Raw genomic sequence first — 23279 nt, 5'->3', positions numbered from 1 at the left:
CATGAATACTTGGAGATTGCTAGCAGCAAATTTTCTTGGTTATTCCTCTTTGGACAGTAACTTCACAATATCTGACAAACGTAGAGATGCATAAATCCCTAACCCCAGCAATTCCTCTCCTAGAGATTTGCTATCAAGAAAGTCTCATAGATGTTCACCATGAGGTAATACATGTGTGCTTATTGCAACATTTTTATAGTAATATAAAGCTAACTTCCGATATATTTGTACAGTGAGATACTCTGAACAGTTAAACCAATTAGGTCTAGTGACTAGTTGTATGCACAACATAGTGTTCAGTGAAGATAAAAACAAACTACATAAATAAGCACAGATTGGATACCATTTATATAAATTTTTGAAATTCAAAACAAGTATGTTCTTATGTATTGATACATACACAAACAGCAAAATCTGAATACATCGTGAGGGGGACATACTCTTGAAGGACAGTAATTAGCTCTGTAGAAAGAAAGGAAGAATGGGAGTGGAGGGTGGGTGGGGTTTTTTTTCCAGTTCTGCCTTTATAATATAGCATAATGAAATGTCATGCAATATAATACATATGGATATAGCATTTTAATGAAGTACTCCTATATATATGCACACACATATATATAATAAAGAATATTTTATCTCATTTAGACATTTGTTGCAGCATTAATTCTTCAAGATTCAAATTCTGTGACTTCATACCACTTGAAAATAGTTTTTTTATTATATATATCAGAATGATTTAAAAAAAAAAAAAGGACACAATCACCTTAACCAGAAGCAACAGATAGACAAGCTACAGTTTTGCTGCAACATTTCCCACAATGAAACGAAAGGAAACTAACCACTTATTAGAGTGGGTATCCCTTTTTGAAAATCTGATTGTATAGAGAACCTTCTTTAGATTTTCCCAAACCTGAATATTATACATCTTCAAAGATGCCAGTTGAAGGCCACCCTTTTGGGGACTCCTCTCAAGACCACATTTGAGAATTCTGACCATGCCTATCGAACCATCATGGTATTTGAAGAATATCTTTATTTCACACCCCCAAATTAGTCCTGTTGGTATCACCACCCCATTTGCAATGCCCTCGGTGTGGAGTAGACGACATAAGGCCTTTTTCTGCTTTCCTTTGTTTATTAAGGGGACAGCTCTGCTGACTGTAGATCAGAGAAGATGGGAAGATCTGAAGAGCCGACTGAAGATAGCACAGCCTCTTCATCTCCCACCTCGCCCGGGTATCAAAGATGCTCTGATTTTATTCATGTTGGGCACCAGTGTTCATGATTCCCCAGGAGTCTAAGATTTCAATTAAAATAATAATCGTGAGGCCACTAGGCGGTTGTGCATAAGTTAATATAGAAACAGGCTCCAAACTACAGATCTCTCCATAGGCTATTAAAATCAACCACCCGAAGTCTGTGCTTCAATGCTCTCAGGATAAGCCCTAAATGAAAAAATGAATTTTTAAATAAAATATATTTGTGCTTGCCTTTTAAACATATGAGTGAAATGTATGAAACTGACAGAAATTGAATGATGCAGTTCTCCTTCCAATACGGACAGCGTCATGCACCGTCGTTTTAAATATTCAGAACCAGCCATTCCTGCAAAACACCACACAATAGATTGAACTATAGGAGGAAAAAAAAGTAATGAGTTTTAAAACGAGCATTAAAGGAAATGAAAGACAAGAAAGTAAATGTGACCTATGTCTGAAATGCCCTTGCCTCAACCTCTCTTTTGCAGATAATGATGGTTTTAGAGCTAAGATGTATGACATAACCCAGCATCCATTCTTTAAGAGGACAATTGCACTGCTTGTCCTGGCCCAGTCGGTGCTGCTGTCTGTCAAGGTACTTTTCTTGCACGCTGAAACTCTGGGAAGGGCTTGTTTGTTCATTGGTGCATCCAAGAATATCGCAAGGGGCCATATCCGTTCACAGTCTTATGTTTTTTAGTGTAAAAAAATTAAAACTAACAGTCATGTTCTAAGGAGAGAGAGAGAGGAAGGTCTTGACGGGTCCGATGGATGCAGACAAAGACCGGTGCGCTGTTTCTCTTACAGTGGGACGTGGAGGACCCCGTGACCGTTCCTTTAGCAACCATGTCGGTTGTTTTCACCTTCATCTTCGTTCTAGAGGTACAGTAAGGAGCCAGCCGGCCCTGGGGGCTGCGGTGGGCATTGCAAAGTAGAGCAGTGTCCTCCTTTGATAGCACCCATGTTCAGCTCTGTGTTCCATTGTTTTTGAAGTTTTTTTTGCAGGGGGGAGAGGGGTGGCATGCTCGTAAGGTATTTTCCTTATGGGGCTGTGAACAAAGATTTCACTTTATATGTCAGATTTGCCTAATGGCAGAAATCGCTAACTGCTGTTGATTATTGTACCTGAATGTTGGCCTGTCTGGTTATGTGAGTTCAAATATTTGTAGCGAACTGCACAAACCACAAAGTCCCTGTTCAGGGACTCAAATCGCAATGTTGTGGCCAAGGGAGTTAGCCCAGACAGGATTATTTTAATATATGGTCCGTATAATATCACTTTCTAGTGCAATCTTCTTTGAAATACAAGCAGATTCTTATTTCACCCTGTACTGGTTGATGTTTCCCAAAATCAATGGTCTTTTACTTGAGGAAGAAAAACGTCCTGCTATCAGAACTAGTCATAAAACAAGGAGAAAAGAGCCGGAGAATATAGATTTGTAACCTACCAAGCTTTAAAATTTAGATAGATCTATTTCTGTATCTCTGTATCTTTATCCATCTATCTATCTCTTGGTAATAAATTCTTCTCTTTGGTTCCTACCTCCTTTAAAAAATGTGCCTCACATTCACACATTTAAATATATGCTGAACACTCAGCTTCTATTTACTGTCTTCCTTATCTTCCCCCAGGTTACGATGAAGATCATAGCAATGTCACCTGCCGGCTTCTGGCAAAGCAGAAGAAACCGATATGACCTGCTGGTGACATCACTTGGTGTGGTCTGGGTGGTACTTCACTTTGCCCTCCTGGTATGCATGTAATTCAAGTTTATTTTAGTTGATAACTTGGGTTCAGGTAACCCTGTTTCCGGTCTCATTTCAGTCCGTGTCAGCCTACCCTCAAGTGTCAGATGAACCTCCCTACATCCGTCCTTGCCCGTGACGGGCCCTCTGGCGAGCTTGCGCACACAACCCCCCACACTCTTCCCACAGACAAAATCTGGCCCTTCGGAGTCCGAGAGTGGGTGAATCAGAAGAAGAACCTTTAAGACCTCTGGTTTAACTCTCATTTTCCCAAAGGATAAAAATGAGAGAGAGAGAGACAACAATGGAAACAGAGATCATGAGACCTGCCTAAATTCACATACAAGCTGGCATCAGAAGGCTCAAACCCAGTTTTGTGAACTGAAGTGTAGCATCCATGCCACTATGTTCTACTCAGTATTTCACAGTGGAATCCTCAGGCACTTTTGCTGCCTTATTTGCTACTGACATCCAGCTGCCATTTCTCTAAAACCCGTCATTCCCAGTGTCTCTACCTAAGTTCTCACTGGTTTGCCTAAAATGCCTCCACCTTCCATGTAGTCTGAGGTCCAGCTCAAAATCTATACCCGTGGGTGTGCTTGACTGAGATCTAGAACTGTGTTGTCCAATAAGAACAAAATGGGGCCATGGATATAATTTCAAATATTCTAGGAGCCACATTAAAAAAATAAAAAAGGAACAGGTGATGTTAACTTAATAATGTATGTTAACTTACCATATCCAAAATATTATCATTTTAACATGTCAGCAATATAAAAATACTCAGGAGAGAGATTACATCCTTTTTTTGTACTAAATCTTTGAGTGTGTGTTTTACATTTATAGCGCATCTTAATTTAGACTCCCTGCATTTCAAGTGTTCAGTAACCACATGTAGCTGGTGGCTGCCATCCTGGACAGCAGCATAGCTCTAGAAGGCCCTACCCTGAGCTCCACCATTTTCCAGCCTTGATCGGGTTATTTGTCTTCAGTGATCCTTTGTTCCCTGCTATGAACTTGGGGATATAACTTCATAATTTATCCATTCCGTATGAGCATTATAGAGATCAAGGACGTGAAGTTCTTCTAACTGTAAAGAGTGCACAAACTCATAACACATTCTTATAAGGACCTTCTTTTTTTAGTCTTCTTTGATCCCAGACAAAAGTAATATTATCAGATTTCCCTGCTCTCTTCTATCCATTCTCCGATCCTCTCCAATGTTAGAGTCATGCCAGAAAAGATCCATCACACCCAGAACCCATTTACACATTACAGAGGGCGTGCTTTCGTATGAAATTGCTGTGCTCCGGCAGGTAGGTATTGAGTGTACTTCACTTAAAACAACTGTCACTTCAGTGTCAGGGGCTGTGCCAAGCCTTGGTGGGCTCTCAGTCACCCTGATCCATTTCCTCCAACGATAAATGGTTTTGATCACTAAAGATGTGCAAGTCACCATGCTGGGAATGGAGAAGAATGCAGTGAACAAAACAAAGGCATGTTTTGTTTTATTTTAAAGTTTTAAGGCAGAATATTTAGTCATGATCAAGAGGTTGGGGGGACTTTGGGACAGCTGCAGGTAGGCATTCATGGAAGGCTCCCAAGTCAATGAGAGTTACAGCCATAGTGAGGCAGATGGAGGAGAGACACGTATTCCTGGGATGACACAAGGTAGTGGGAGGTGGCTTCGTCAGAGAGATCCTAGAAACTGTCCCTACAGAAATGATGGCTGCCGGGTTCAGTCTGTAGGACGAGGGGCATGTCAGCGGCTGTCCCTATGATGGAACGCTGCGGGAGGGAAACAGTGCCTGGAGTAGAAGGAGCAAGGGGAACACGGCATGAGATCTGGATGGCACCTCTCGGGACCTGGCAAAGGATGGGCGTCATCCTCGTAGAAGCCACTGGGTGTCGTCTCTTCCAGAATGCAAGGTGAGAAGCCATCTATAACAGATTTGGAACTAATGTAGAAAGGGGCAGCCAGGTCCATGTTTTTATCTTTCCCTAGACAAATGGAGCCAAAAGCGACTTGGTCCAAGCAGAAGAGTAGAGCAGGCTTCCCAATTCCAGATGTCCCAGAGAGGACATCTCACACCGAAAAGACCAACTTGCCTGTTCTCCCTGACCACTTTTGTTCTCCAAGAACCTCCAGTTCTGGAAGGATGCTCATCCTCCGTGCAATTTTGCAGTGGTCTATTGTGAAGGAAGATGCAGTCCTTGTTCCCATCCAAAGTTATTTCTGTGTAGACACATTCATTTCCTTCTACCTCAAGAATATCACCGGACCCCCTTCCTGGGGGCCCATATGTGACTGTTGTCACTTGGCTAGGCAAGGCTCCTCGAGAAAAATCATGCTTTGGCATGAGTTTAATGCCACAGTTGTTATTGCGGTTCTAGCTGATGGGATCTTTGTTTCCGAGATGAAGCTTTCTTAGTCATAAAGCAGACCCAGTCATCTCTTGCTGCCGATCGCACACTTGAAGAATGAGCTGGATGTGTTTCTGGGCAAGGTAGACATCTCTGAAATCAGCTTACGGGAATGTGGCCGGCTGGTCTCCAGAGTCTCCAGAGACCTACAGAGAGGGGAAAGCTGACCTCCCGCCATCTTTTCCAACACCACACCTCCACCTTTGCCAGGACTCCTGCATCTCCGGTCTCACTTGGCTTCCTCATGTTGCATTGGTACCCTACGTTTTTCTTGCTCCTCAAAGGAGCTGGTCACTATTTTATGTAAAATAAGTTTTAAAATACAGAATTCAGCTAAGCAAAACAGGGAGCGAAGTTTCATTTAAGATTTGATTTTATAGCTAATATTTATTCATGAGTTTTGGCAGTGACCTTTTCAACACCTTTTAAAGATAAATTTCTTATAAGAATTTCACATTTTATTAAACTAATTACTCAGTAGACTTCACAGAAGACTTAAAATGAAAACTGGAACTGTAACAAGATCTTTTGTGCACATTATGAGTGGCTCTCTTCTTTTTAAACTTCAGAACGCATATACCTACATGATGGGTGCCTGCGTGATTGTCTTCCGGTTTTTCTCTATCTGTGGAAAGCATGTGAGTACGTTGTAAAGGACACTATCAAAGGTTACATATGCACAGAAAAAAGGAGTGAAGCCTAATTGACTTCAGCTGTCCTTCTCAGTCTTGGAAGTTAACAAATTGCTGGTCATCCAAAGTCCAAATGAGCAAATATTAAATATTAAAATGAATCAGTAGCTTAGTTATCTTGTGATATGTTTCCTGATATTTATGTTGTTTTATTTATTCTTCATATTTGCTAGATGAACTCAATCATCAACTAAAGATAACATATTGGGCATGAAAGCAAAAGCCAGCAGTCTTCTTAATACTTCTTTATTTTTATTGTTTTTATTTGTAACAAAGTTATCTTACTGCAAAGAAAAATAATCCTTAATGAAGCTTCATGATTCTATGATCCCAGATTTCTTCATATTTTTTCTTGTTCACGCATACACTCGGCATCTATTTGTCACTTTTTAAAGTTGCTTCCTTTTTCATTAGTGACATCATTTCATAAACATTCCATAAATGCACATGTTCAGTACATTCAATGTTTGATGCTATTTAGCATTTTGTCATTGTTTAGGCTTGTTTCTGTGAACATCTGTTTGTGGAAGAATCCTGTCTACGTGATGGGATAGGCCAGAAATGGACAGCCCTCCTCATAGAGACTTAGGCAGCAAGAGAAGAGAAAACAGGAAGCTAGGAATTTTAGGGAGGGGCTTTTATTAATTTGGCTGAAAATGCTGAACAGTTTGAAATACAAGTTGAATTTCTCTGTTTTTTTGAATAATATTCAGATTTAATACCCTTTAATAAGAATTAATTCAAAGCAATTGTCAAATGAAGGTCACTCTTGTGCCAACCTGCATACCTGTCATTCACTTCCCAGGTTGGCCCTGTTAGTGAATTAAATATTCATTTTCTCCTCCCCATCTTCATCTACAGGTAACGCTGAAGATGCTCCTCCTGACTGTAGTCGTCAGCATGTATAAAAGCTTCTTCATCATAGTAGGGATGTTCCTATTGCTCTTATGTTATGCTTTTGCTGGAGTTGTTTTATTTGGTACTGTGAAATATGGAGAGAATATTAACAGGTGGGTGTATATTTATCTTTCTATTCATTTATCAAGCAAACTTTCTTAGTCATGAAATCATGAATAAAAAATCCAATTGACTTTTGCCTGTTGAAGACAAAAGGGAAGGGGGAAGCGATCAGTTGGAAATGAAAACAAAATAAAACGGCCAAATCTTAAATCACATTTTTCTAATTAAAAACAGCCTACATATTGACTTTAGAAACCTTATTTCCATAATATTCCCATAATGTAACACAAATCCATAATTCCAAATCTACCACCATGCAGGAATAACCACTTGTAATATCCTGGCGAATTTCTGTCCATCTACTGCCGAAAAACAATATATTCTTTTTTTAATTACACTTTAAGATGACTTTGGGTTTTCCTTTTTCTTTTCTTTTTAAAGCCAAACATGAGAAGTCCTAACTCCCAAAGTGGTTACTATGTATGAAAAGCATTTTTCAAAGATTATCTTAAATTCTGTGGAAGCGCCTCGTAGATGTTTTTTAAAAAGTAATTACGCAACAAATTAAATACAATTGTGTCTTGTTGCAGAGATTACTTACTTGATCCATGGCAGCTCCGCATTTTATAGCTCCATGTGAAAGAAGGAATCACTTTTACTTGTCAAAGCTGGGACCCTCAGTGATTCAAGATGCATGGCCACAGATTGGCGGCACCATGCTAGGGTTGGGTTATTCAGACAGCTATTCTTAAGGGCAAGTATGAATAACAAGCAAATTAAGAGGGTATAGCCTTTAGACATGGTAACTTAGCAACCAAATTTGCTCCAAAAGCTGCCTCTTTTAGTGGGGACACCTTACTACTTCATGACAAACCGTATTACCCACGTTCTGGTTTTTCTTCCTTCCATAGGCATGCCAACTTTTCTTCAGCGGGGAAAGCCATCACTGTACTATTCCGAATCGTCACAGGCGAAGACTGGAATAAGATTATGCATGACTGTATGGTAAACTTCTCTTCATCCCTAACAGTGCCCCAACTTAGAACCAAATGAAACTCTTCGCTATGCCACATTGGCAAGCATCATCCTCATTAGCATGAAGACTTTGTGTACAAAACACATAGCCTGGCCGTTTAGTTCATAAAATTGCATTCTTTTCCATTACAGTGTTTGGATATCCAGTGAACCCAGCTTGAGTTATTGTAGTTCCATTTGGCAATCCGAATTATGTGGACATTGTTCCTTCCCTCCTACCTTTAACATTTTGGCAGTCAAGTACAGCCAGGGGAGTTCTGCTTCTTTAACTGAATTTACTCAACAGATATTCCCTGAGCACCTGCTTTATACTGGGCCATATGCTAGGTGCTAGGTCTCCCATGATTCCAGCGCATGCTCAAGGAGCTTACAGCCGGGCTCTGAGCTACACCCTCCCTTTGGTTCCTCTGTCCTCCTCGCTGTCCCTCCCATCTCCAGTGCAACATTGGCTCCGTCAGGAGTCCCGCCCCACGCTAAGACTGCGGTGATATGTTCCTACAGCATTCCGTGTTTCTCCTCTGTAGCGTGTACCCCAACTGTAGTGAGTTACTGGCTTGATTATTTCATCTGTATTTCCTCCCTCACAACCTCAAGAACAACGCTATCCAGGAGAAATTTCAGCAATGCTGCTGGCAATCTGCTCTTTCCCATTCAGTAGCCCTATGTGGTTACTGAGCCCTTGAAATGCGACTAGTGCACCTGAGCAACTGAATTCTAAATCTTATCTAACAGTGTTTGATGTTCATTAACGTACATTTACATTTTAACAGCCACATGCAGTCCGTGGCTCCCATAGAGCTCTAGACCGGCAGCAACATGAAGAAGGGACAGAGTCTATGTCTTGCTTAGACTTGTCTGTCTCCAACACTGGGTAGAAATCTAGCACATGGTAGGAGCTAAAGAACTCTATGCGTGAATGAACAGGGACAGAATTTACCGAATCAGATATAATAGAAGGCAGGATTAAATAAATTCTAAATAAAGAACAAGCAGAGTGCTATGGGAATGTAGTCTCTCTCGCTGAAAGAGACCAGGTCTCTCAGAGGTGTTGGCATTTTATTGGGCCACTGAGGACAGGGAGGCTTTTGATAACCTGAGCCTTGTGCTCTTCTGTAATGTCCCAGAAATGTGCTCCAAGAATGAGGATTACTGGTTTCTTCTTACACAGTTTGAATGTGAGTCTGCTACGTATAACAAATCTTCATAAATCTTAACCCATTAGTTAGGTCAGAGAAGTCTTTTAGATGCCTTTTTCTTTGACTTTGTGTAGTTCCCATCATAGTGACTACTTAGCATTCAGGACTAGTGGAGGTGACAGAAAGAATGTCTCTTGGAAGAAACCGGTTCATTTTCATTGTGCTTCTAAAATGGCAATGAACTTGGGATTCTCCAAGACTGGAAGTGTAAAATAAATGAAATACTCTTTTTGATTTTTGCCAAGGGTGATGTATGTGGCTTCTGAGAGACTAACTTGAAATTAATTATATTTTCTGTGCGGAGGAGTAGTTCCCTCACCACAGCGGGCACACTCTCATACCTCCCCCCCGTCCCCCGTGGCCCTGCAGGTCCAGCCTCCCTTTTGCACTCCAGATGAATTCACATACTGGGCAACCGACTGCGGAAATTATGCTGGGGCACTTATGTATTTCTGTTCATTTTATGTCATCATTGCCTACATCATGCTAAATCTGCTTGTAGGTAAGTGATGTTCATTGAATATGTTTTAATATCCTTAAGCTCAGGTACTTAGATAATTACGTACAATTTGCAAGTAATTATCCCAGATTGCTTGGGGCGGGTGTTTCACGGCATTAATTATAAATTGTTGCCTCTCAATCCAGAAGCTGAAAAGACCTTTGAAAGGCATGTAAATGACAGTTGATTGCAATTTCAAGAGTTGTCCTATTAATTATCATTAATTTCAAAAGAGCTCTTCTCACGCGTTGAGTTGAACAGATCTCAGGGAGGGCTACCTTTAGGGCCTCGAAAGATCACAGTTATGTTTTTGAAAGATACACGGTGTTCACCCAGGTGTGGGGCCACCCAGAACCCAATCTGACCTTTACAAACTGCCCTGGAACCGTCAACTAAGAGGGAAAGCCAGTTGGCATGGATATCTCTACACACAGAAGGTCTGTTTTTGCTCATGACCCTCATGTTTTGGGAAAAGGCAAGAGGTGGATGAATAGCATAGTCCAAGTGTAACATATGCCAACTTGGAAAACACACTAAAAGCACTTTAAAGATTTGGCTTAAAATGTAGGTGATAAAATCCATTATTTATAATAGATGTTTAACTCTTTCTAAAAAATGACACATTAGCCTAATTATCTAACTTCTCCACTTTGCTTCTTTCTCTTCTTAGCCATCATTGTGGAGAATTTCTCCTTGTTTTATTCCACGGAGGAGGACCAGCTTCTAAGTTACAACGATCTCCGCCACTTTCAAATCATATGGAATATGGTGGACGATAAACGAGAGGTGGGAAAGGGGGCTGCTTCTTCATGCCCACCCCAAAGAGACTCATTGCCCTCCCTCAACGATTTAACTGGTCCTTTTGTCACCAGGGGACATCTACTGAATTTGGAATGGCCATTGATGAATTGTAGAAAGCTGCCATTGACTGTTCAGCAGAATATGCTGGGAGGGGAGAGGGACAGAGTGGGGCCCCTCATGTCCTGTCCAACCAGGGACGTCCTCTTCTTTGGACATTCAGAAAGTTACCAAGGAAGGGAAACCAAGGAAGCTCTGAAGAAACCAGCCCTGGGCTGGGGGCAGGAGAAGGGGTGAAGTTCAAATCACCAGAGCGATGGTGCAACACAGAGCCACAGGCAGCCACCAACTGCAGTCTTAGTTAGTTATTGAGTGGTTTCTGAAAGTTATTATTTTTAATTATTTTGGACTTATTATTTGAACGCTTTCATCATAAAGCTTACCCAAGATTTCCTAGAATTAGCCAAAGTGGCAGCACCTCCTTCTTGCCGCTCCTCTCCCTCCTCGTCCTTCATCCTAGCAGACACTTGGGTGCTGGGGATATAGCGATGAGCACAGTGGAAATTCGGCCCCCGTGCTCGCAGAGCTTCTGTTCTAATAAAAAGTGAAACAATAATTATAATTATTATTATTACCTCAAGAAGCTATAAGCACTTTGCAGAGGGTAATAAGTCGAGATGGGTTGGACTGGGGGGCAGGCCACGTTAGCAGGGTGGCCATGATGGCCTGGCTGGGGAGGGGCTGTTAGACCCAACCTCTGAAAACCAAGGAAAGCTCAACTGTGGGAAAATCTGGAGGGAAGATCCAGAAATCATTGCAGGAGGAGTTCCCAGAGGGCGTGAAGACCACGGAGCCAGAACAGGCTGAGGAAAGGGGCATGCCAAGCTAGGCCTACACAGCAATGCCCGGTTTCCCCTCCCCTCTGCCCCCCTCTCTTGACTCCCCCCTGTTCCCCAGGACCAGGCTCGGGGGGGCTTTCTCTGAGACAGTGGCCTGCATGTGTGGCCATCTGGCCTGGCTCTCCCATCTCCCCTCGATCCACCTGCAGCTCCAAGATGGCTGCCTGCAGGAACCTGCTTTCTTTGGACATACACAGCAATAATAGCACCACCGGTCACGGGTTAAGGTGTCAGTAACTGACAGGAATTCATGAGTTGCCCCTGCCCCTGTCTCTTGCCCAGGGCCTGAATTCACAGGCGCTAGGTGGTGTTGCCTGTGAGGGAGCAACATGTGTTCGATTTTCGGCACCTGGAGCTGCTCTGACCAAGTTCTCTTGTATGTAATTGTTCTAATCATGGAGAAGACCTGAACGAGAGTGATGATTCCCTAGAAGAACCACTTAGAACGAGTGTTTAGAAGTTTGTGGCATCCGGGCGAAGTGAAGAGGAGGATCGTGTACCTGGGAATGTTCTGCTTTTTTGTGATAACGCATTACCAACCCACTCAGCATGTGCTTTCGAGAAACAGATGAGCAGGGGCTGAGTCAGTGAAACAGGCGGGAGAAGAGGAGTCTGGCAAAGCAAGGGCCGAGGCTAGGGAGGCAGAGGGCCTGCTTGGTTCCCTCCTAGGCTCCCAGGGCTGCCGGGTTCTGAGATCCCACAGAACCGGGGACGCTCCAGCAGAAAATCCAAGGGCTCAGCTTTCAGTGTGGTGCTCCTCTCAGGCACACACCCTCAGCAGCCTCCGGAGAGGCCAACAACTCCCTTGCTACCTACCTTTTGAGAAAAAAATCTGGCATTCTGGGTGGTTTTTGTTTTTTGTGTTTTTTTTTTTTTTTTTTTCTGTGAAAACAGAACCCCAAGTGAATCATTACGGCCTGAAGATGATTTACCAGTCACTGTGTTCTGCCCGCCAGGGGGTGATTCCGACTTTCCGGGTAAAGTTCCTGCTGAGGCTGCTGCGGGGGAGGCTGGAGGTGGATCTGGACAAAGACAAGCTCCTGTTTAAGCACATGTGCTACGAAATGGAGAGGCTGCATAATGGTGGTGACGTCACTTTCCACGACGTCCTCAGGTACGAAGGGGTCTTCCCAACGGCGTGTCACAGAGCTGACCCGAGTCCAGAACCTGAAGCCGGGGCCATTCAAGGCCTTGTGAAACACAACCAACAAGGAGGTTCATAAGCCAAGATGCCACACCCCCTGAGGTGATGAGGCGAGGCTGCGGTGCTCGGGTTCCGAGTGGCCTTGTCACTGTCCTGTGAGGACCGTGTCTGAATGAGGGCCTCACACAGGAGCGGGGAGAAGCAGCGGCCTGATATCCCCAGAACTGCCCCTTACTGACTGGGGAGCTCCTGACGGGGAGAGGTAGGGGGCCTCGGGGAGAGTGGCCGCCCCTCGTTTTGTGAGGAAGGATCTGGTCCCGGAGAGTCATGTGACTTGCTCAGTGACGCAGCCTCAGTGGTCAAGCTGGGGCTAATGGGCAGATCTTCTCACTCGTGAGGCTGCTCTGTGATGGTTGCCCCCGCTTGGATGGCAAACCACATTTTCCATTCCGTGAGCACCCAAACAGGACAAAGGGAACAAAATACCATAAACTCAGTGGTTTAAACAAGTGTATTGTCTCATAGTCCCGGAGGCTAGAAGTTTGAATTCAAGGGCTCGGCAGGGCTGGTTCCTTCTGAGGCTGCGAGGGGGAGTCTGTTCCAGCTTCTGGGGTTTTGCCCGCCATCTTTGTAGAAACACCACCCCGATCTCTGCCCCCATCTTCATGTGTGGTTCTCCCCATGTGCATGCGTGTGCCTGCATGTATCCAAATCTTGCCTTTTGTAAGGACACCATTCATATTAGATTAGGGAGCCATCCCGTTCTGATATGACCTCATCTTAACTAATTACATCTGCAGTGACCTATTTCCAAATAAGATCACATTTTGAGGTATTGGAGGTTATGACGCCAACATCTAATTTTTTAGGGGGAAAACAATTCAATCCATAACACCTTTTTAAACAGGAATCCATGCATAGAATCCTGAGGTCCATGGCCTTGGAAATAATCACATCTTTATTTTCATGAATCACTCCCTGAAAGGCAGCATTTTCCTCAGTGATGAATGCAGGCGACAAACCACAGCCATCCTAACAATACGTGCGTCTTTGTCACCAGCAGAAATCACAGGTATTTTCGGAGCACCTCACTGACAGGCCTGGTAGCTTAGATATCCTTTACACTCGCCGACACTTCTAAGTTATCGTGGTCATTTGGCCTCAGCTAGATGTTAGTAGTTAAAGCAATAATAAAGAAGCATTTATGTTACTGTGTCACCATCTTGTTAAAAATTTTCTAAAATTAATTTTATTTCTTTTTTTATCGACGTAGAGTTGACACAGTATTACACTGGTTTCAGGTGTACAACACGATGACTCAGCAACTCTGTATGTCATGCTATGCTCACCGCAAGAGTAGGCAACCCCAGTCACCAAACACCACCATCACAGCATCATTGACTAGATTCCCTACGCTATACTTTTCATCCCGGTGACTGATTCATTCCAACACCGGAAACCTGTGCCTCCCACTCCCCTTCATCTGCTTCGTCCATCCCCCAAGCCCCCTCCCTGCTGGCAACCACCAGTTTGCTCTCTCTATTTATGGGTCTGCCCCTGCTTTGTTTATTTTTTAGATTCCACATGTAAGTGAAATCACATGGTATCTGTCTTTCTCTGTCTGGTTTATTTCACTCAGCATAATACCCTCTAGGTCCATTCATGTTGTGGCAAATAGTCAGATCTCATTCTTTTTTTACGGCTGAGTAATAGTCCATTGTATGTCTATACCACATCTTCTTTATCCATTTTGTCATCACCTTTTTTAAGAAGATATGAGAACTGTATTTCAATAGAGTTGGTTTCCTTTGTAATCGTATGTATTTTATTTTATGCATTTAAAAGTTCTTCTAGGAAAAGTCCCATAGGCTCCACTCTCGAAGAGGCCCACCCACGGGAAAAGTCAAGGCCCTCCTCTAGCAGTAACTGTTTTCATCATGCTGCATGTATTTGACAGGTTAAGTGGTGGGTGTGGTGGCTCGCATTCAGCAGCACTCAGGTACACAGAAATACGCTTGTGACTGAAATTTGAAAAAAAGGTCAGAACAGGAAGGACCTGGGAGAAGTTCTTGCAAGTTCATTGTTTTACTTCCCACTATTCACTTCTCCCAGGAGCACGCTAAAGGGCAGAAAAAGAGGCACAAAATACGTGTGATTAGCCAAGGATGCCATCTCTCTCAGAATGTCACCAAGTCGTTCCTCCTGGTGACAAATATGTCTAGGCTGAAAGGGAAGCACGGAGACAGACCGCTGTCATGAGCAATTTATCGTTCAGCCTCTCTGGAAGCCAGTGAGGCATCTGATGAAGTGGACCCAGGCGAAGCTGATGGGGGCGCCCCTTGCCCCTCCCTGCCCCTATAGCTCAGTAAATGATGAAAACAGTTTGGCAGTGACGAGATTCTGGATGAGGCAGGGATGAGAGGAAGAGCAAACACGTTTCCTTCTTCCACGGTGGGAAGAGCCTTAGCAAGGAGAAGGTCCCAGTGCTGCCTGGGGAGGCCTCCTGAGCACCTCCATGCTGTGACGTGGGCCGCAGAGCTCACAGACAGGCAGGCAGGGGCTGAGTGCTAACCTGGGGTGCGGTGGGGGCACCGGGGAGCGCCGAGCTGCAGAAAGGGCCGCATTCTCCTTTGGCTGTGGACCTCTCAGCCTGGGTACAGTATGAGTGTCTGACTGCCCTGGGGCCCTGAGGAGGCAACCTGTCGGCCGTGTTGGCTTCATCTGCCACTGCCTGGAGCTGTTGTGCCAAGGTCAGAATGGGAGCGACTTGGCACCCACCAAAATAAATGAGGAGGATCCAGGGGCACAAATGAGATCAATAGAGAGGGACCTGGGGGGAGGGGAGGGAACAGGAAGCCTGACCTTTGGCCAAGCCTGTTACCCATCCCCAACTGTACCTGAATGTGACCAAATGTGACCAACGTATAGAGAGAGCACTCTTCCTTCTACAGGGAATGGTCCAGAGCCTTAAGCAGCTGATAATGTAGATGAGGGCCCAGCCTGGATCTTTTGTTTTACAAGCACTTACGGGGCACTGACTCCTGTAAACACCTCCCAAGTATTAACTCAGTCCTTTAATAAGGTGGGTATCATGAGTGTCCCCGTCTTACAGAGGAGGTGACATAACTAGCCCATGTCCCCCAGCAAGTCCGGTGGCACAGGGACCCTACCGTGGTTGGACTGAGTGATGTGCTCTCTGGAGTTTGAGATATCCACCGGTCAGAGTCCCGGGGGAGTCAGACCTGGACTGCTGTCGTGTCCCCCCACCAGCATGCTGTCCTACCGGTCGGTCGACATCCGGAAGAGTCTGCAGCTGGAAGAGCTGCTGGCGAGGGAACAGCTGGAGTACACTATCGAGGAGGAGGTGGCCAAGCAGACCATCCGCATGTGGCTGAAAAAGTGCTTAAAGCGCATCCGAGCTGTGAGTGAACTGGAAGTGTCTGGGGTTTTGTTTCCTCCTCTCAAAGGAGGAAGAAGAGGGAGAAAAGAAAAGAGCTTTGGGGGCGGGGTGGGGCGCCTGGGTGGCTCAGTGGGCTAAGCGTCTGCCTTCGGCTCAGGTCGTGATCTCCGGGTCCTGGGATCGAGCGCCGCGTCGAGCTCCCTGCTTGCAGGAAGTCTGCTTGAGACTCTCTCTCCCTCTGCTCCTCCCCCCATGCTCTCTTTCTCTCTCTCAAATAAATAAATAAAATCTTTAAAAAAGAAGAGAAAAGAGTTTCGTGAGCAACAGGATGAGATCCTCCTGTGATTAGCCTTGTGGCCCTTCAACTATGTCAGCTTCATCCCCTTGTGATGGCCACGTGCTGATTTGCGCCTTAGCTCCAGTCCAGACCCAGCTGTGCCCTCTCTAGCAGAGTCCATAAGACGTTCCCATTGAATCACATTTTTATAATAGAACATGAATGTTTAAAAAGCAGTTTACTGAGGAGCATCTGGGTGGCTCAGTCGGTTAAGTGTCTGGCTCTTGATTTTGGCTCAGGTCATGATCTCAGGGTCATGAGATTGAGCCACACATCGGGCTCCATGCTGGCCATGGGGCCTGCTTAAGAGTCTCTTCTCTCTCTCTCTCTCTCTCTCTCCCTCTTCCCACGCCCCTCCACCCCCCCAACCCCCCACCCCCCACCCCCCGCTCGGTGCTCTCTCTCCTTGGGAAAAAAAAGGCAGTTTATTGATACTAATGTATTTGTGATCTCCATTTATCAAACTCAACTCTTCAAAATGCCCAAAATCTCTACATGTTGTGTGGCAACTGAATTTACAAAACTACTTTTAAATTGTTTCTAACAATTCCACCATACCATTGATAATATTGTTTGGTCTTTAACAAAGGCCACCTCTCCTGGGAGTTTAATGATCTGTCTGCTGCCTTCAGAATTACAAGCTTATAAGATTCTCTGACTCATAAATCAATGAACACATACTATGTTGACATACATCGTGTTTACAATAGGCATTTCTAGTAGATAATTACTTTTATGAATGTTTTTGACTTACCCTTCACAGAGGAAAAAAATCAAATTAATCACTAAATATATATATTTAACAGACTTTTTAAATCCTGTTTCTCAGAACAACACCAGCTGCAGGAAATACGTCTTTCTATTGGAGGAGAAAAGGTCCCCAGAGAAACGAAACAGCCCAAGCCCCTACCGCAAAGCCACAGTCACAGCTGACCCTAGCCCTGCTCACTCTAGCGATCCAGCCTTCCCCCCAGGGGCCCCAGGAGGGCACGGGGAGCTGGACCAGCACCAGACTGGGCTCCCGAGTGTGTGCCAAAACAGACTGGCCTGCTCCTATCCAAGAACCGAGGCAAGAGCAAGGGTTTCACCCATCCACCCAAGGCTCTCTGCTTCTAACAACCCGGAGGAAAAGGGTGTTCACTACTGGTTTAATGAGCACAGAGCAAAATAAGAAGGGAGAAAAGAGAACGCCTACATTAGCGATTCAAAAATTCTATTTTAAGTACAACAGAGCTGTATCAGTGGACATACTTATTCCCATTGTTATGCAAATGAGCATGGGTTGGGGAGTCTCTAAGCCCTCCTTCACAGCAGTGTGATAGGGAAATTAGTTAAGCATCCTTATTTGGAAGTTCCAAAGAGGTCACCAAGCATACAGGTTCTTTGGGGAGGAGAGAAGAAAATATGATTTGAATGGTGGGGGGCCGGGGGGACGTTGGGCTGATTTTTCTGTTACCGAGAGAATAATCATATTTCCATAGAAACAACAGCAGTCCTGCAGCATCATCCACAGCCTGAGAGAGAGCCAACAGCAGGAGCTGAGCCGGTTCCTGAATCCCCCCAGTATCGAGACCACCCAGCCCAGTGAGGACATGAACGCTAACAGTCAGGATAATAATATGCAACCTGAGGTACGGTATGAGGCGTCCTTCCTCCAAGGGTATTAGGTGCATTTTTAAAAATAAAAAATAAATTGGTGCTGTTCACATAGCCATTTCAAACAAGGTGACAGTATTTCTAATTGGAAGTTTGTTAAGTTAAAAACAACTGGAACATGTTGATCCAGATTGTGTCTGGATCTTTGCAACTTGGAATCGTTTGGGGTTGTTTCAAAAGATTCTGATTCTGAGTTGTATGAATACAAAAAAAAAAAAAAAAAAAAAAGGTGAATGCCCTGAACTCACTAGTTCTGTCGATTTTTGTCTAAAGAGTTAACACCGCATCTCTATGGTCTTAAGTGGAGTCCAGCGATATTACATGAAGAACGTGGTTTGCCGGAAACTCTGCCCTAAATACGTTCTTCTACCAAGTCAGAGGAACTTGTAGTAGAATCAGTGGAAATGTTTGTAATTGGCCACCAACTTCCTTAAATAGTCAGACTCGTTAAGGATTTGTCCTTCCTTAGTTGGGCATCGGAAGAGCATATGGAATTCAGGAGGATTAACCCGAGGACATTTTTACTAGGGTGCAGCTTATTTCCATTTCCAGACGCAATGTCCATGTCCATACAAATGCGCAGAGAGGCGCGGGCACCCTGGAGAGCCTTGCGCGGTGACCAGCAGCAGGCAGGAAGTCCTGCCCTTCATGAGGGCGCATTCGTGGCCCGGCTGGAGTTGATCCAGCTTCCCGAGATGAGCGCCCTGGCAGGGTCGGGCTTCGTGGTGTGCAGAGACACAGCCCATACAGCTCCGCGGTAAATACTGAAGGCTGAGGCTCGGCGGCCCGGCGGGATGCTCCAAGGGGACCTCTTGTTCCATAGCCCAGTTTGGAGTGGATTTCATGTTGTTGGCTCCCAACACGTAGGCATCATCTGCCACCGACCCCAGGGACTCGTGCAGGGACAGTCAGCAAAGGCGGAGGGGCAGAAGGATGGGGAGGGGGAGGGGGTGAACATAGAGGCTTCGACAGTGGCCCTGCCACCTGTCCACAGTGAGGATGCGCGGAGCAGGGGTAGACGGGGCCAGCCAGCCAGGCAGGGCTGATGAGGCTGGCAAAGCGATGATTGCAGAGCTCTAAAATAAAGGAAAGAAAAGAAAAAAAGCCCATGAGGTAACAAAAAAACCAAGAGGAGCTACCGAAGAGATGTGAAGACCAAGACACTGATAGGAGAGAGGAAGGTGACGGTGCACCACAGAGTGTAAAAGGTTGGAGAGTCTCAGCCATTCTCTCTGAATTAGTCTTAACTGGTATAAGCTTCCTTGGGCTCCGCGCTGCCGTAGAGTTTTATCTGCAGAGAGGCTAGGGCTGATCTCCAAGTTGGCAAGAATATACTTCCGCCAAACCGGACAGTCCCTGCTGCCCCCCTTCCTTCCTGGTCTGTGACGACCCCCCTCCCCAGCCAGGTGCTGGCGGGGGGGGGGGGGGGCGGAGCTGTGGGAGTGGGGGAACCCTGGAGGGCTGCCCGGAGAAGGCGCTACCTGGAGAATTGTGCGTCTCTTCACGTGCAGCGGTGACTCTGACTTTTCTGGACTCTCTGAACCCATTTTCTCTTCACCCTTCCCCATTGTGCACTCTGCGGCTGCGGTACTGTTTTCCTATGGCACTTTCTTCCTTTCTTACCATAAAATGAGAGTCCAGACCAGTGCAGAGGCCAGAAGGGGAGCAGAGCGGTCAGAAAGAGCCCTGACTGCCTCACTCTCGCCCCGTGCAGACCAGCAGCCAGCAGCAGCTCCTGAGCCCTACGCTGTCGGACAGAGGGGGAAGCCGGCAGGACGCCACAGACCCCGGGAAACCCCAAAGGAAGTTCGGGCAGTGGCGGCTGCCCTCAGGTGTGTGCCCTGGGTCCCTTCTCCATTGACTCAGTGTCTACACTCGGTGGGCTTTGGGTCTCGGATTTCAAGTTCAGGTCTGCCTCTCCAGTTCCTTAGGCTCCTCTCACTACTGCTTACACTATCTGTCCTTTTCCTTTGTGTTTATATTCTGTCTTTGTATATACTAAAAAAACACCTACTCACCCATATTTCTATGACACTTATATTTGCCCAGATTGGAACATTTAGTGATTTTTTGGTTAAGTTTTTTTGTGATTATCTCAAAGCGCGGTGGTGGGAGGGTAGCGTGTTTTCGAACGGTATTACTAGTTGCCCACGAACAGAATTTTCGAGTCCATGCATATAAAGTTTATGAATATAAAGAACCGAGAGCTGGGAGGAGTTCATACTTACCACCTGTGGGGGGGGGCGTGGTTAGCAGGACTGGTTTAGTTGTTACTGCTGGGGGGATCACCGCTTTTTGGGAATGGCTTGAACAGGGGTGAACAGTTCCGAGTTGCTCATAGGACTCTTGTCAATTCCACAGCACCCAAACCAATAAGCCACTCAGTGTCTTCGGTCAACTTACGATTTGCAGGGCGCACAACAATGAAGTCTGTTGTGTGCAAAATGAACCCCATGACCGACACGGCGTCGTGCGGTTCCGAGGTTAAGAAATGGTGGACCCGGCAGCTGACGGTGGAGAGTGACGAAAGTGGCGATGACCTTCTGGATATTTAGGTGGACGCAGCGCCGAGCAGGGTCTCATGGGGAACACTGTTTTCTGACATTGTCCTCCTACGGTCTAACATATGCTAGTGAGCAGTCCGGACTGGAGACGTCATTTAATTCCACCTTGTCACGAGATTTTTTTTTTTTTAAGTGGATTTTTGTCCTGCCGTAGGAGGGCGTAAACACTTGGTCTGTGGTAGCTGTGCGCACGAGGGCTTGTTACCGGGTGTTCAAGAAAATTCGCCTAGTATCTGTAATATTGCCCAACACTAGATGTAGACCGTTCAAACACGTCATATACCCTGTCTACGTGAACTAAGGTGTATCTTCAGATGCTCTCGTGCGCAGTATTACCACCCCCAACAGAGCCAAGCCCAAAGCGGCTGATAGTCATGGTGCCGAAGCTACAGCTTTAGTTCCTGCTTTTCCCTCTTCCACTAGAAATACTTCCCGTGGGAAAATTTATTATTTATGATTGATCTGAAAAGGTCAGCACTGAGCTCATACGAAAATGATAGTAGTTTTACAAACTACAGATTCTGAATTTTTAAAAGTATGTTCTTCTTCTCATGTTATTCTTAAAAATCTGCACAAGATATTTAGAGGTCAGACCAAGTCAATTTCTGGCCTCAGTCACTCTGATGAAACCGTCGCCTGCTTCCTAGAGAATTGTGTGTGCAGGGACCAGGCAAAGAAATTGGCCCAAGGAGCCAACTGGTTTAAAACAAACATGTACATAGATCGCTGGAGGGACTTGCTTACATAAAGATGTTGAGTTTCTTTCTAAGCCTTTTAATAGCTAAGTTTAGCAAAAAGGGTAAAACTACATGATTCAGCTTATTAAGGAAATCTTTCAGGTGTGTCATGTTATCACTGGCTTCATTTCCTACCCAGGGTGTGTCCGATTTGCCATAAAGTCGGCATGAGTTGATCCCAACACACCAGTTCCATGTTCAATTCAAAATGACTCCCTGCTACCAGACTCTTCTATGAAAATAATGGCAACTTTGTAAAATCCTGCTTGGAACTCACAGTTTAGGGACCCCACAACTCAGGGGTATTTGTTTCACACACCGTGTGCTCTGGGAAAATTAAAAGGCGACACGATTTCAAAGTACCTGGGCCTCTTATGCTGGGTCAACCAAGTAGAAGTGCATCCAGGCACTTAACTACATTATTTTTGATTGGAGATTTGCTGTTTCAATGATTTCTTTTAATGGAGTGATGATCTCCGAGTCCTTTGACACACCAGGTTGCTTTATGATCTCTTTTTCTCTATTTAACATTCTTAAAATAGCCGAATCCTTTCTGTATAACAAATGTAACATTGTGGTACCATCTATTGTTTGTAGGATTAATTGTGACTCTAGGATAATGGGTAATTAAAGTCAGTGCGGCCAAAAGAGATTTTATTTGGTTTTATGTTCAGTTGGAGTTTACTTTTTGTACATAAGCAAATCAAATAAATATTCACTTTGTAAAAGAATTTACTCTGAGTTGATGGTCATTTCTAAACCCTTTCTCGTGTGTGGAAGGAGGGAAGGGGGTTTTGGGGGCAGGATCATTAGGAATCAGGCACTTTGCAAACTCGGTATTTGAATATTCTGTCTATAATTAGTTGGCAAAACTCTGTCCCTGTTCTTCATTTCAGTTCAGTCCTAAGCCAGAATGTTCCTTTCACATGTGTGCCCATAAGGCTGAGTGAATACCTTCCAAACCCACAATAAAATAGAAAAGGATCTTACATGGCCCAGGCATGAGCCTGTACTCGTGCTGCATGAAAACGAGATTTTATTTTTTGGCTCGTTACACTTGAGTAAAACAGCTTCATTCTCAAAAAACTGCTGAGTCCTTCCTACAACGTCTGTTAACTGGGGTTCAGCGGAACATCATTGTTGTTCATTCTGCAGTGAAGCAAAGGGCCAGATAGCAATGCATTTGAAGTCACAGCACCCTACATTTTCACTTAAGTGAGACAGCCAAAGAATTTCTGTGGGACTCATCTCTACTCTTTCCTGAAGCCAGCAGAGCACAGAGCAAGCTGAGAAGGTAAGTGCTACCCCTCTTAGATTTTTCATCAACATATAAAGAGTCCGGTTATGCAGATGGGAAAACTTCGGCCACAACATTCCCTGATCCTTAGGGAGCCAGACACTGATAGTAATCCTCTCATCATGCCACCACGGCCTTTGATTACAAGATGCTGTTGGTTCCAAGCACACCAGAAAGCATAAGGGGCAGAATAGTTGACCCAGAGCCCCCAACGAGACCAGACCACACATGCATTGCACATATGGCAATTCAAGGGGACTCACAGGGGACTCACAGGGAACAGGGATGGAGAGAATGGCCGGACCTCACAGGGAACAGGGATGGAGAGAATGGCCGGCTGTCTCACTCTATTCTCCGTGGTCGGTTGAGAGCAGCACCCATCTTCAGTGACTGTCCAAGCTGAATAAGATAAGGGCATGTAGAAGAAAAGCCAGTTATAAAGCCTTAAGCAAAAGCATATTCAAAGCCAGTTGACTGATGTGTTTGCCTGCTTCTTTGTAGGAAGGGGCAGACTATAGATAAGTGGTTTTCAATTGGTTGCTTGGCAGTGGTGCTCTTTCTCAAACAGGGTCCTTCAAAAGTTCCCAAAATATTAACCAAGCTAAAGCAGGGCATCCCTAATTGAAATTAGGGTGA

The 23279-nt window shown here is 45.0% G+C and overlaps 1 protein-coding gene across 3 annotated transcripts in view; it reads left to right on the top strand.

Annotated features, from left to right (window-relative positions):
• Positions 1 to 20600, top strand: part of NALCN (sodium leak channel, non-selective) — a 290181-nt gene extending 269581 nt beyond the window's left edge. For all 3 annotated transcript variants that reach the window (XM_028112068.2, XM_028112069.1, XM_028112067.1), the window contains 14 exons: positions 1143 to 1236; positions 1748 to 1854; positions 2067 to 2141; positions 2892 to 3011; positions 5999 to 6067; positions 6983 to 7131; positions 7993 to 8086; positions 9682 to 9814; positions 10482 to 10597; positions 12465 to 12622; positions 15923 to 16073; positions 17871 to 18020; positions 19760 to 19877; positions 20407 to 20600. In XM_028112068.2, coding sequence (XP_027967869.1) covers positions 1143 to 1236; positions 1748 to 1854; positions 2067 to 2141; positions 2892 to 3011; positions 5999 to 6067; positions 6983 to 7131; positions 7993 to 8086; positions 9682 to 9814; positions 10482 to 10597; positions 12465 to 12622; positions 15923 to 16073; positions 17871 to 18020; positions 19760 to 19877; positions 20407 to 20600 — 1728 coding nt within the window. The remainder of the gene's footprint in view (positions 1 to 1142; positions 1237 to 1747; positions 1855 to 2066; positions 2142 to 2891; positions 3012 to 5998; positions 6068 to 6982; positions 7132 to 7992; positions 8087 to 9681; positions 9815 to 10481; positions 10598 to 12464; positions 12623 to 15922; positions 16074 to 17870; positions 18021 to 19759; positions 19878 to 20406) is intronic.
• The last annotated feature ends 2679 nt before the right edge of the window (positions 20601 to 23279 follow it).

The sequence above is a fragment of the Eumetopias jubatus genome, unplaced genomic scaffold (genome assembly GCF_037043125.1).
Source record: "Eumetopias jubatus isolate StellerSeaLion01/CBP00866 unplaced genomic scaffold, mEumJub1_p1.0 scaffold_3, whole genome shotgun sequence".
NCBI lineage: Eukaryota > Metazoa > Chordata > Mammalia > Carnivora > Otariidae > Eumetopias > Eumetopias jubatus.
Note: the sequence above shows the minus strand (reverse complement) of the source record. Positions and strands in the feature narration are given on the sequence as shown.